Genomic DNA, 13,418 nt, shown 5'->3' on the forward strand with positions numbered 1-13,418 from the left:
CATACTTTCTCTCTAATTCAATAAAGATAATAAAAAATAAATAAATAAAAGATACATAGTAACAACAACAACAACAGCAGCAGCAGCAATAACGACGATAACAAGAACGACGTTTAAATATAACGCGCTTTTGCACGGGACCACGCTGACCCATGGAAAAGCAGTACGCATGCGCGCCCCGGGGCGTTCGGCATTTCATTTTGCCCGCCCCGCTTGCCTTCCTTGAGAGGCAGAGCGCATGCGCACTGGCCAGCCTGGCATTCTTCGGCCCTTGCGGGAGGGAGATGGAGCGAGCGAGTGAGAAAGAAGGCGGGGCTAGGCAAGGAGCGCCCTTTCCCGATTGGCTCCTTTTCCGCGGCCTCCGGGCCCCGCCCCTCCCGGCGAGCCGCCACGTCAGTCACAGCTACGCCCGCCGCCGGGATCCTGCGCCTGCGCGCTGGGAGGCGCCTGGCCGCTTCTCCCCTCAGCCGGCGTCTCGCGAGGGGGGGGGGGGTGGAGAGAAGGCGGGAGAGCGCGGCGCGTGCACGCGGAGGGTAAGTGCGCGGGGGACGTGGGCGCGCGTGGGTGAGGGGGGAGTAAATGCACGGGGGGGGGCAGGAGACGGGGAGAGCCCTATGGAACCTAGAGGGACGAGAGCGCCTCTGAGCATGGGCAGAGCGCCTGCAGGCTAGCCGGTCCGCCAGGTGGAAGGGGGCTTCCAGGCCAGCCAAGACTTCTTCCCTTTGGAACCTCTCGCTTCTTATGGGCGGGAGATAAAATCTTGCCAGTTGCCTCAAGGATTGCAAGGACCCTGCCAGGTGGGTCCCCCCGTTGCAAGTGTGGCGGCGCCTCCCAGGTAAGCTCTTGGGGGGGTGCTTTGTAGCATGGCAGGTGCCATACCTGTCAACCTTCCCTTTTTTTGCGGGAAATTCCCTTATTCCAGCGACGTTTCCCGCTGCTATCCTGTAGACTGTCCCCGAGACAGGTGAGGCTGCCGATCCCATACTTTCGAGGGTCCCCAGGACAGGTGAGGCTGCTCATCCCTTACTTTCGAGGGTCTCCAGGACAGGTGAGGCTGCCGATCCCTTACTTTCGAGGGTCCCCAGGACAGGTGAGGTTGCTGGTCCCTTATTTTCGAGGCTCCCCGGGACAGGTGAGGCTGCGGATCCCTTACTTTCAAGGCTCCCTGGGACAGGTGAGGCTGTCAATCCCTTATTTTCAAATCTGAAAGTTGACAGCTATGGCAGGTGCCAGTCTGGGATCGCAGCCCCCGGGCGGCAGGGCTGTGTGAGCACTTGCCTCTTATTTTTGCACAGTTTTTTTTGCAAGATGCTCCCCTGAAGCTTCCTTTTTGCTACACCCGAGTGATCTGTGGCAGAAATGCATATTGGGCGCATAAACTGATTCAGGTACGATCTGCTGTGGAGCTGGATTTGCTGATGCCCAGGTCCAGGTTCCATGGCTAGAAGACTCTCCCGAAATAAATTAAAAAATTAAAAAAAATTCCCAGTAGCACCTTAGAGACCAACTAAGTTTATTTTGAGTATAAGCTTTTGTGTGGATGCACACTTCTTCAAGAATCATAGAATCATAGAGTTGGAAGAGACCCCAAGGGCCATCGAGTCCAACCCCCTGCCAAGCAGGAAACACCATCAGAGCACTCCTGACATATGGTTGTCAAGCCTCTGCTTAAAGACCTCCAAAGTAGGAGACTCCACCACACTCCTTGGCAGCAAATTCCACTGTCCAACAGCTCTTACTGTCAGGAAGTTCTTCCTAATGTTTAGGTGGAATCTTCTTTCTTGTAGTTTGGATCCATTGCTCCGTGTCCGCTTCTCTGGAGCAGCAGAAAACAACCTTTCTCCCTCCTCTATGTGACATCCTTTTATATATTTGAACATGGCTATCATATCACCCCTTAACCTCCTCTTCTCCAGGCTAAACATGCCCAGCTCCCTTAGCCGTTCCTCATAAGGCATCGTTTCCAGGCCTTTGACCATTTTGGTTGCCCTCCTCTGGACACGTTCCAGTTTGTCAGTGTCCTTCTGAAATACTCTCTGTGTTTCTATATATCTGTATATGAGAGAGTGGCTAAGAGTTTTCAGACTCGGACATGGGAGAGCAGGGTGCGGATGCTCCCTTGGCCATGAAGCTCTCCCTGGGCCATTCCCTGCCTCTCAGCCTCACCTCCCTCACAGGGTTGTTGTGGGCATTGAAGAAAGCGTCTGTCTGGCCTCCCAGTTGTCAGAGCTGGCAGGGAAAGAAGCCCGGTCCGGCTTGTGGGCTTTTCAGTGGGGCATCTGCTTGGCACTCGTGAGAACGAGATGCTGGACTAGGCAGATCTTTGGCCTAATAGAAGGCGGCTTTTCTTAGGTTTGTTCTTATGGGTTATTCATAGAATTGTAGAGTTGGAAGGGACCCCAACGGTCATCTAGTCCAGCCCCCTGCAATGCAGGAATCCTGACCTTAGCCGTCCTTGGGGGGGACTCATACCACCAACTTTAAGGTTAACAGCCAGACATCACATATTATATTATATTATATTATATTATATTATATTATATTATATTATAATTATATTATATTATATTATATTATATTATATTATATTATATTATATTATATTATATTATATTATATTATATTATATTATATTATATTATATTATATTATATTATATTATATTATATTATATTATATTATATTATATTCCTCCCGGTATGCCCCACGGAGGACCTCAAGGTCCATAAATAGCAACACCCTAGTGGTCCCGGGCACTAAGGAAGTCAGATTAGCCTCAGCCAGAGTCAGGGCCTTTTCAACACTGGCCCCGGCCTGGTGGAACACTCTGTTCCACCTGGCCTTTGGCTTGGAGTCAGTTTGATTCCCTCCCCCTCTTTCCTTTTTCCTTTCTCCTCCTGTGATGGAACTTCTATTTGGGGATTTCCGTGGCTTTTTTCTGGCCCACGTAGGACCATCTGGATAGTTGGCCTTGGTGAAGATTTGACGTTTTCATTCCCCAAAAAGTTTTTTATTTGAGTTTCTACTGAAATGAGGCTGCATTTTAATGTTTTAATGTCGTATTTTAATCTTGTTTTTAAGTTGTATTTCAATCAATTGTTTTTACCGGGTGTTAGCCGCTCTGAGCCCGGTCGGTCTTGGCTGGGTAGGGCGGGGTATAAATAATAATAATAATTATTATTATTATTACATTTATATCCCACCTTCCCTTCAAGGAGCACAAGGTGACGCACACATTTCCGTTTAATCGTCACAACCACCCTGCAAAGTAGGCTAAAGTTAAACTAAGAGACAGCGACTGGCCCAAGGTCACGCAGTGAGCTTCATGGCAGGGTAGGGATTTGAACTCTCGATCTCCCATACCCTGTTCCAGCGCTCTTTAAGCATTTCGCCGCAATGGGTTAGAAGGGAAGATGCCGGCAGCTAGTGAGAGCTGTGGAACATCTACGTTTCTGAAATAAATATCCAGTAAAATGTAATTCTGTCAGCCAAAGAGAGTTGAGCTCAAATGACAGGATGGCATTGCTCCTTTAGGAATGGTGTGCCAAGTCAGACGAGAAGGATAACTGTGAATTCACACCCACTTTTCTACAAATGTACACGGATGCAAAATGTAGCCAGCTATTTCCTTGTTTGCTTTCTTCACATTATAGCAAACATTGCCTTCATGTCATTCTTTACCCTTAACAGTTGGCTCAACTGCAGAACTTATTTCTGTATGTTGAACAGGGATCCGTATACCTTGCAACAGAGGTGTTGCCGTCAAGGAAAGAGGTCTGGCACGGAGAGCTGCTTTAGGTCTGGATTTGGCCAGTGGAATTCTTGACTCTTCCTCTGAACAGCAGACACCCCCTTCCAATGACACATCACACAGATGAACTTATTTTGTCATACTGTGTACTGCCTTAATAACTCCAGGCTGTGAATCAGTTTATAAATTGGTGGTGTTGCTTTTTTAAAAAGTATTTTTTAAAAAGTACTCCTGGTTCCACCAGTGGCTTGTTATATGTTACCAGCTGCACTGGCTCCTGCTGGAGTACAGGGTCAGGATTAAGGTGCTGGTTTTGACCTTTCAAGCCCTATGCGGCCTAGGACCCATGTACCTACGGGACCGCCTCTCCTGGTATGCCCCATGGAGGACCTTAAGGTCCACAAATGACAACATTTTGGAGGTCCCAAGTCGCGAGGTGCTTAGATTGGTCTCAACTAGGGCCAGGGCCTTTTCAGCACTGGCCCCGACTTGGTGGAACGCTCTGTCCCAAGAGACCAGGGCCCTGCGGGACTTGACATCTTTCCGCAGGCCTGCAAGACAGAGCTGTTCCGCTGGCCTTGGGTTTGGACTCAGTCTGACCCTTACGTTTTCCTCCCCTTATGGTTCTGATCTATGGGCTACTTTTAAAATGAGGCTGCATTTTAAATTGTATTTTAACCCTTATTTTAATAAACTGGTTTTTGTTTGTTTGTTTTCCCCTGTTATGTTTTATTGTAATTTTATTGGTGTTAGCCGCCCTGTGCCCGGCTCTGGCCGGGGAGGGCAGGGTGTGTGTGTGTATATATATATATATATATATATATATATATATATATATATAATATAATTATTATTATTATTATTATTATTATTATTATTATTATTAAGATGGGGGAACCTGTGATCAGGTGCCTTTGGACTCCAGCTCCCATCATCCCTTTCATTGTCCATTCTGGCTGGGGCTGATGGGAGTTGGAGTCAACAACACTTGCAGGACCACAGGTTCCCTACATCTGCTATACAGCATGGGAAAGGGACCTTTGAATCCTCGCCTTCACACTTTGCATTCTGTAGATCCCCAACCTGCTGCCCTCCAGATGTTTTGAACTGCAGGTCCCACCAGCCCCAGCCAGCGTGGTCAGCAATTATGGAAGTTTTAGTCTGGATCACGTGTTAAGGGTAGCCAAGAATTGGTGCAGTGAGTTCTACTGGCACTCATTTTGGCTTATGAACATTAGCGTGGCAAAATGATCGTTGGTGTGTACAAGACCCTTCCCTCTTGCCTGCTGATACACAAAAGGGGAAGGATGAAATTGGCTACCTACTTTCAGTCTTTGCAGAGATGACTGGCTTTAGGCAGACTATAAGAGAAAGCTCACTCTCTTGGCTGGAATAATGCTAATGTCTTGTAATTTTGTGGTCTGCACAAGTTACAGTATGAATGATAGTAGCCCTTGCTCTGTAAAATGTTTTGTAATTTTGTTCCCCTGAGAAAAGAAAGCCCTCCAAACACAAACACGGTTATCTAAAAGTTCATATTCTGTGCTTGGGGTGTTTGTTTAACCCCAGATCCTGGTGTATTTTTTAGTTCAAAGAACCTGTCTGATGAAAAAATAAATATTGCTTTAATGTTAACCTTTTGTTGCATCAGAGACATCAAGGTAATAGGCTGCTATGCAATCATGTTCTTATTTATCTTACATTTCAGAAGGGTGGCATTGATATGGAATGTATATTTTAACGTCTGAAAGTTTCGGTACAAGTGTCAAATATTTTTAGATGGTATCTTTGAATCACATGCATTATTACGATTTTATGTTTTAGCTGTGAGTTAAAGTAAGGAACATGGCTAGTTTAAAAGATATTTGGAAGAGGAGCAACAGCAGCCCCTTGTCAAATTCTTATCTCTCTTGGCCCCTGAAAGGAATAGTTTAAATTATTCCTGTGTTCTAGATGCCATTTTTCTAGCATTTCTTAACCCGGGGAAAAATTTGTGTATTTGCACTGGCACTGTGGGTTAAACCACAAAGCCTAGGACTTACCGATCAGAAGGTTGGTGGTTTGAATCCCCGCGACGGGGTGAGCTCCTGTTGCTCGGTCCCTGCTCCTGCAAACCTAGCAGTTCAAAAGCATGTTAAAGTGCAAGGAGATAAATAGGTACCGCTCCGGCGGGAAGGTAAACAGCATTTCCATGCGCTGCTCTGGTTTGCCAGAAGCGGCATAGTCATGCTGGCCACATGACCCAGAAGCTGTACGCCGGCTCCCTTGGCCAGTAAAGAGAGATGAGCGCAGCAACCCCAGAGTCGGTCACGACTGGACCTAATGGTCAGGGGTCCCTTTATCTTTTACTGGGACAGAAGGCAAGTCAAAATTAGGAGCAGAGGCATAGGCTGCCTGGAAAGTTTAGGACAAGAGGAAGGTCAGTTTGGCACTATTTAAGGCTGGTCTAAGGACTGAAACAGCCAACAGCTGTTAGCCACACTGAGTAACTGCATGGGGTTAGAAAGGCAGTAAATAAACTTAAAACGAGCAAGAAACATAGAAACGCTAAACTATTTCCAAATGTGAATCATTGTGTTTTTCAATTCCAGTACGCCAGTTGCAGTCTCAGCTGCCATGATGCCTGCGGCAACAGTAAAGCCTGACACCACGCCATTGTATGACCCTCGCCTCCTTCAGGAACTGGACTGGAGTCAGAATGCCGTGACGTTTTCCCCTGCTATTTCTCCTGTGGAACCGGGCAGTGGTTTAGTTTTGCGACCACTTTGCATTGCCGACATCAACAAAGGTACAGCTCACTTTTCTCTGAATGCCTAAGTCCACTTGAACTCAAAGGCTACATATGCACATCGTAACCCAGGAATGCATTTGAGGACAACAACCAGAGCAAAATATTAAGTTTTACACTGGATAGTTTTGTAGAAAATGCATTGCAAGAAGAGCAGGTCTTGGATAGAAGGGGCTTAAAATAATTCCATGTTTATGGAAGACAATCTTACTCGGCTACAAGTGATCGCCAAAGAAAAATAATTCTGAATGTAGAAAGCACTGTCTGCTTTGCTAGGTTTTGTGTGGTTCCTCTCCTCTGCTATTTTGTGTGTGATTTTCCATTTTTGGGGGTGTTTTTATTAACTTTATTCTATGCTGCCCTGATAGCTTTGCTGAAGGGCTGTCTAAAAATCTTGCCCATTTCACTACACTTGAAGAACTGTAGTGGCTTCTTGGTTCTTGTCTCCCACATCACTCCAGACACTGAATTGTGGACACTACTTGTGGAATCTCTACTTGAATATCGAGTTTTGTGCTTGCCTTGAAGAATACATTTATGCAAACTCTTTCTCTCTCTTGCAGGCTTTTTAAAAGTTTTAGGTCAACTGACTGAAACAGGAAGTGTCAGCCCTGAGCAATTCATCAGTGAGTACCTTGTTGTATTTTGCAGCTTGGATGAAGGGAACAGGGGGTTTGCTTCAGTGCAGCTGTCTCACCGACCTTGCTTGGCTTCTAAAAGAGATGCCTTGTTGGTAAATCATGTGTTCATGGGTGTGAGGAGTGGTTTAAGTAGCAAAAAAAGCAGGGGGGGACACAGTCATTGGGCAGCCTATACATTTGACTTCATCGACAATTACACGTCACTTGCCTTTCCCGTAAGAGACCCTCACATTCTATTCACCTGCTTGTCAAGGGTTAGGTGCAGTATATTCTGGCAGATCGTTTTTAGGTGCCAGGCAAAATCGTTTCTCTATAACTAGGCCTTTCTTATAACAAAGTTATAACTATAACTTTGGCTGATTGAACATTCTAGGGCCTTTTAAATGTCTTTGTGGGAGGGGAGGTTATTGTTTTGCTTTTGTTTTATTAAGTATTTTGTGTTCCCATTTTGTATTTTTATGTTGTCAACTGCCCTGGGATCTTCATATGAAGGGTGGTATAAAAATTTAGTAAGTAAGTATGTATGTATGTATGTAGTAGTAAGGTAAAGGTAAAGGGACCCCTGACCATTAGGTCCGGTTGTGGCCGACTCTGGGGTTGTGGCGCTCATCTCACTTTATTGGCCAAGGGAGCCGGCATACAGCTTCCAGGTCATGTCGCCAGCATGACTAAGCCGCTTCTGGCAAAACCAGAGGAGTGCACGGAAACGCCGTTTACCTTCCCGCTGGAGAGGTACCTATTTATCTACTTGCACTTTGACGTGCTTTCGAACTGCTGTGTTGGCAGGAGCAGGGACCCAGCAACGGGAGCTCACCCCGTTGCAGGGATTCGAACCACTGACCTTCTGATCAGCAAGTCTTAGGCTCTGTGGTTTAACCCACAGTGCCACCCGCGCCCCATGTATGTAGTGCTAGTAATCATCATCATCATCATCATTATCATCATCATCATCATCATCTAGGTAGGCAAACCTGAGCAGAGCTATAGGAAAACCCCATACCAGGGGAATGTAGATCCTCTTACCAAGAATGCTCCTACCTGTATTTTCTAGAAACATTCGAACACATGAAGAGTTCTGGGGACTACTACGTTACAGTAGTGGAAGATACTATTCTAGGAGAGATTGTGGCTACTGCAACTTTAGTCATAGAGCACAAGTTTACTCACTCGTGTGCAAAGGTATGTTGGGTAGTGCGGGAAAAACTGTTGCTGTGAATAAGTTCTGGCACTTTCTAGTACTCAGCGGCTAAGTGGTATTGCCTGTCTTCACAGAGGGGAAGAATAGAAGACGTTGTTGTAAGCGGAGAATGCAGAGGAAAACAACTTGGGAAACTGTAAGTGGCTGTTAATCGTCTGCAGTAGCTTACTTGCCCCACAAGACCTAAGTGAGCAAATGAGCAAGGACCGCCTCTCGCCATATGAACCAAGCCAGTCCTTGCAATCATTCTGGCCTTTCTTTGTGTGCCTCCTCTATGAGAACGGACCTTTTCCGAGGTGCCTCCCCACTTGTGGAATTCTCTTCCCAGGGAGGCTCACCTGGCGCCTTCATTATATATTTTTAAGCCTGACAAAAACTTTCCTCTTCTCCCAGGCTTTTGGCGGATTAAGCAAGCTATGGCCTTTTAAACTGCAAGAGGGGTGTTGTTGTTTGCTTGTTACCAGTGGTGTCTGACGCTCTCCCCCAAACACACATTCTGCAAGGCTAAACTTCTTCTAAAGCAATAAATTGATATTTATGTAACACCTTTCAAGCATCCCAAACTAGTCATATTCATTCTTTACAACCATTCTGTAATACAGGGCCGGTATTATCCCTCTATTCCAGGAGTGAGGTTGAGGCAAGTGGCTTTCTGAAGACCACGTATGCTCAGAGTTGATCTGGTGGGCCACAGCTTCATCACCCTGATTTGAGTCTCTTAAGCACTTCCAGAAGTGTGGAGCTGCAGCTGGGAGCGTTGGGCTTATGGGAACATAAAGAGCTGTCTTATACAGTGGTACCTCGGGTTACATACGCTTCAGGTTACAGACTCTGCTAACCCAGAAATAGTGCTTCAGGTTAAGAACTTTGCTTCAGGATGAGAACAGAAATTGTGCTCTGGCGGAGCGGCAGCAGCAGGAGGCCCCATTAGCTAAAGTGGTGCTTCAGGTTAAGAACAGTTTCAGGTTAAGTATGGACCTCTGGAACAAATTAAGTACTTAACCCAAGGTACCACTGTACAGTCAGATCTTTGGTCTGTCCAGTTCAGTATTGTCTACAGTAAATGACAGCAGCTATCCGGTGTTTCTTAAGAGATGCCAAGGATTTAACAGGGAACCTTCTAATTGCTGAGCATGCAGCCTGGTAACACTAACCAGATAGCTCTCCAGAAGCTCCAAATTCACATCCATACGCACACACCCCAAAACCTGTCTCACCTGAAGCCAGTTTATTTGTAACCTACCTTATTACGTTACTTGGTTAAAACACAGCCCTTGATCTCCTTTGGATGTAAAAGGTAACACCACCCCATCTCCGTTTGGACTCATTGCGCTTCTATTCTTTCCAACTGGCATAGTTCTTTGCTTGCCTTTTGGGCATTTAATCTGTAACCAGATTGCAGGACCCTGCCAAGGTATACACTTCAAACCTCCTTCGAGAGGAAAGTCTCCCTAGTTCAGTGGTTCTCAAAGGGTGTGGCAGGAGAGGGAGGCAAGGGTGGCAGGAAGATGCAAGGGCAATCAAATAAACTTTTAAGCATTTCAGTCTAGTGTAGTATGAGGGGGGGATACAAGCAGAAACAGTATTCACACCTATCTTCAAGAGCATCGGCCATTCTTCTACAGGTGAAACTCGGAAAATGAGAATATCGTGGAAAAGTTCATTTATTTCAGTAATTCAACTTAAAAGGTGAAACTTAATATATGAGATAGACTCATGACATGCAAAGAGAGATACGTCAAGCCTTTATTTGTTATAATTGTGATGATCATCTGATCAGCTGATGAAAACCCCAAATTAACCATCTCGGAAAATTAGAATAGGTCCAATATTGCTCTATTTGCAATCCTTGTTTTGCTGATTTCGTTTAATATTCTAATTTTCTTGCTTTTCATGTCATGAGTCTATCTCCCATATTAGTTTCACCTTTTAAGTTGAATCACTGAAATAAATGAACTTTTCCACAATATTCTAATTTACCGAGTTTCACCTGTACAGTTCCCCATGATATCTTGTTGTGAACAGGGATTTTCAACTCCTGACAAATGTGAACCATCAGAAAAGAGAAAGGCTTCTTTGTGCTGATGAGTTTGTTTGCCTCAAATTAGACCTAATACAAATGAGATTACCTGGCAAAAGCAAGCTCACAACTCTTATTGGGTCTGTATACATCCTTAAGGTACATATGTAAGAGGCTCATTTATAATTATATTTTGGGAATTATTCCTGTTCTTATGTAGCTGCATTGTTTTATACTTCCTGGATGTCCCATGATCATATTATAAAGTAGTTGTGTTCTGGGTTATAAACCAAGCACTGCTAGGAGTTGCTTCTTTTTGTTTTCCAATGTATTTATCGATTAAAAAAAATTGGTGTGACACAAGCTAATTTTTATTCTGAACATGTGGCCCGGAGAAAATGTTTGAGAACCCCTGCCCTAGTTAAGATACTCCTTTTGGACTTCCCTTATTAATTCACAATAATGTACCGTATTTTTCGCTCCATAAGACGCACCTAGTTTTTAGAGGGGGAATGCAAGATTTTGATTTTTTTTTAAAGGGAGCGTTGAGCAGAGCCTATATGCATCCCAGGCTCTGCTCAGCGCTCCCTTTCACGAGCCGCATGGAGCATGTGTGCGGCAGTTGCAGGCCTTTCCCCAGGAGGGAGAAGCCCCCAAGAGCTACACACATGCTCCACACGATTCGTGAAAGGGAGTGCGGCTCTTGGGGGCTTTTCTACGAGGTGAGGGAATTCCCCCACATCCCGCAAAAGCCCCCAAGAGCCGTGCACCCTTTAAAGAGCACGTGGCTCTTGGGGGCTTTTCCCGCCTGCCTCCGCGCCATAAGACGCACACACATTTCCCCTTACTTTTTGGGAGGGGAAAGGTGCGTCTTATGGAGTGAAAAATACGGTATCTGTCTCATCTTACTGTATACTCTCTCCCTCTGAAATTCTTGTCTCTTTCCACTCAGGGTTAGGGTTGGAAAGTGGGAGCTTCCTATTGTTTTCCCTTTGCTGTAAAGTGGCTCCTACTATCCATTTGGGCATGGTGGTGATGGCAGCAGTGCTGATGTGTAGATTCACAGTTGCCTGGTACATGCAGTTTGACGTCCTTTTGCAAGAGTATACCCATAGTTTGTTTCAGAGTACAGTGGTACCTCTAGTTGCGGACATAATCCATTCCGGGCTGCCATTCGCACCCTGAAAAGTCTGCAACTAGAGCGGCGCTTCTGCACAACCATGGAGCGCGATAGAGCCCTTCTGTATGTGCGAAGCGCACAGAATGCTTCTACGCATGCGCAAAGCATGCAGGAAGCTTCTGTGCGCGTGCGCCGAAACCCAAAAGTATCCACTTCTGGGTTTGCCGCGTTCGCAAGCCGAAAAGACGCAACATGAACCTAACACGATACAAGATAAGACTGTATTAACTCTTCTTCTCCCTCTTCTTCTAGATTGATGTCAACTCTCACATTGCTAAGTAAGAGACTGAATTGCTACAAAATCACTCTCGAGTGTCATCCAAAAAATGTTGCTTTCTATGAAAAATTTGGATATTCAGTATCTGAAGAAAACTACATGTATCAAAGATTCTTCAATTAAAGAACTTCCAGCTGTAATCTCATGTAATGGACCGTTGGTGGAGGACTGTCTCTTTTCTCTTTGTCTCTTTTCTCTTTGTGGAAAGCAAATGGCTGCAAATGAAATTAACACCTCCAGAGATGGGACAACAAATACAGTACAGCAGACTTTGATTTAGGTTTCCTTGCTGACAGGAAACGTTTTAGAAGCCATTTCCTACTGTTAATGCTTTTTGCTAGCTGGGATGTGAAAGATTATTGCCAGGTGGGGGTGGTTTTTAACCAAAGGTTATATTTTTACCGATTCCTTTCTTGCCTTGTATTTTTCTAAGTCTTGTGCTGTTTTGTGTTGCCAATTCAGTGGTGGTTAATGAGGCAGGACTGACTTGCCAGGTTTTTAGTCATGTGGGTAGGAGGAATGCAAGGTCTGTACCAGGCTGTCACTGGTCTTGACGTTAGTACGCCTCAGATCTTCATTGGCCCCAGAAGAGCCCTGAAATGACTGATTTGTCGAGCAGTGGCCTGGGCGGTTCTATTAGTCCCCTAGCAGTCACAATTGGTAAAAATTATTGCTTACACAGAGAACCTGCATTTCTAAAATATTGTATTCTTATCTCTTGTAGCTGTGAAAAGACTGGGGGGGCCAAGGGGTCGTCTTTTCCAGCATGGGCTATATCACATGTATGCTTTGCAAAAGCAACCTTCTGCCATGCTAACCCACTCAGATGATGTTCCAGATCCCAAATCCACATTTCAGAAGCTCCCCCATGCTTTGGGGCTTTAGATAAAGCCATGTAGCACTTCTTGCCATGAGCCGGCAATAACGGTACAACTTTCCTCCCACCATTTCAGCTTGAAGGGGGCAGTCTTGGGCATTACAAGCAAATGAAGGGCACTGCAGAAAATTTTTGTAGTCGAGTAAATAGCTTTATAAAATATTACTGAGGGCTACTGTAAGCGGATTTAATGCATTTTGTGGTACTCTAAATGGGGGTGACTAAAGTTTATTTATTCAGGTTTTTTAAAAAGCACTGTTAAGACATAAATAAATGAAGGCTGTTAAAATCTTTTGAATTATGGTCTTCCTTCTTCATTGGTCTAGATGTGCTCTAGTTGGACTGCTGTTTTACTTGGGTAATTTGAGAAGTGTTAGTGGAGTTCATCCACGTGGGACAATTGAATACTGTTGGATGGAGAACATGTTTGAAGTTAAGTGGACCATAACCTGTGGAGGGGGGTTAATCCACAACTTAAAAGTTCTAAATAAGATTGCTGATTCCATTGGCCTTTAAACTATAGCCAGGAAAAGGCGCGAGAGCCTCCCAGAGCCTGGTAAGCAAGGCGGAAAGCTTAAAAGCGCTCTGCCTTTCATAGGGAGCAGGGCCTGCTCCAGAACAGTAGGGGTGGTCTTGCAGGGGCGGTTTTAGGGTTGTTTTGGCTGTACGTAATTTTGGCTTTATGT

At 45.2% G+C, this 13,418-nt stretch overlaps 1 protein-coding gene across 3 annotated transcripts; it reads left to right on the forward strand.

Moving 5' to 3' along the window:
* The first annotated feature begins 393 nt into the window (after positions 1-393).
* On the forward strand, positions 394-13,030 carry GNPNAT1 (glucosamine-phosphate N-acetyltransferase 1). Of its 3 annotated transcripts, none has more exons than XM_083516211.1 (6): positions 394-533; positions 6,343-6,539; positions 7,103-7,165; positions 8,232-8,359; positions 8,453-8,514; positions 11,831-13,030. In XM_083516211.1, the coding sequence occupies exons 2-6, from the start codon at positions 6,368-6,370 to the stop codon at positions 11,976-11,978; spliced, it is 573 nt and encodes a 190-aa protein (XP_083372337.1). In that variant the 5' UTR covers positions 394-533; positions 6,343-6,367; the 3' UTR covers positions 11,979-13,030. The 3 variants fall into 3 exon arrangements, with proteins under 3 accessions (XP_083372337.1, XP_083372338.1, XP_083372339.1); XM_083516212.1 differs by having other exon boundaries at positions 473-797; XM_083516213.1 differs by lacking the exon at positions 394-533 and adding an exon at positions 811-835.
* The last annotated feature ends 388 nt before the right edge of the window (positions 13,031-13,418 follow it).

This window comes from Podarcis liolepis, assembly GCF_965112155.1.
Source record: "Podarcis liolepis genome assembly, chromosome: 1".
Taxonomy (NCBI): Eukaryota; Metazoa; Chordata; class Lepidosauria; order Squamata; family Lacertidae; genus Podarcis; species Podarcis liolepis.

Bases quoted from the DNA above. Each gene is read 5' to 3' on its own strand.
- GNPNAT1 (XM_083516211.1), top strand. From the start codon at position 6,368: ATGATGCCTGCGGCAACAGTAAAGCCTGACACCACGCCATTGTATGAC. The intron at 7,166-8,231 runs GTGAGTACCTTG...TGTATTTTCTAG, and splicing joins CAGCCCTGAGCAATTCATCA to AAACATTCGAACACATGAAG. The intron at 8,515-11,830 runs GTAAGTGGCTGT...CTCTTCTTCTAG, and splicing joins GGAAAACAACTTGGGAAACT to ATTGATGTCAACTCTCACAT.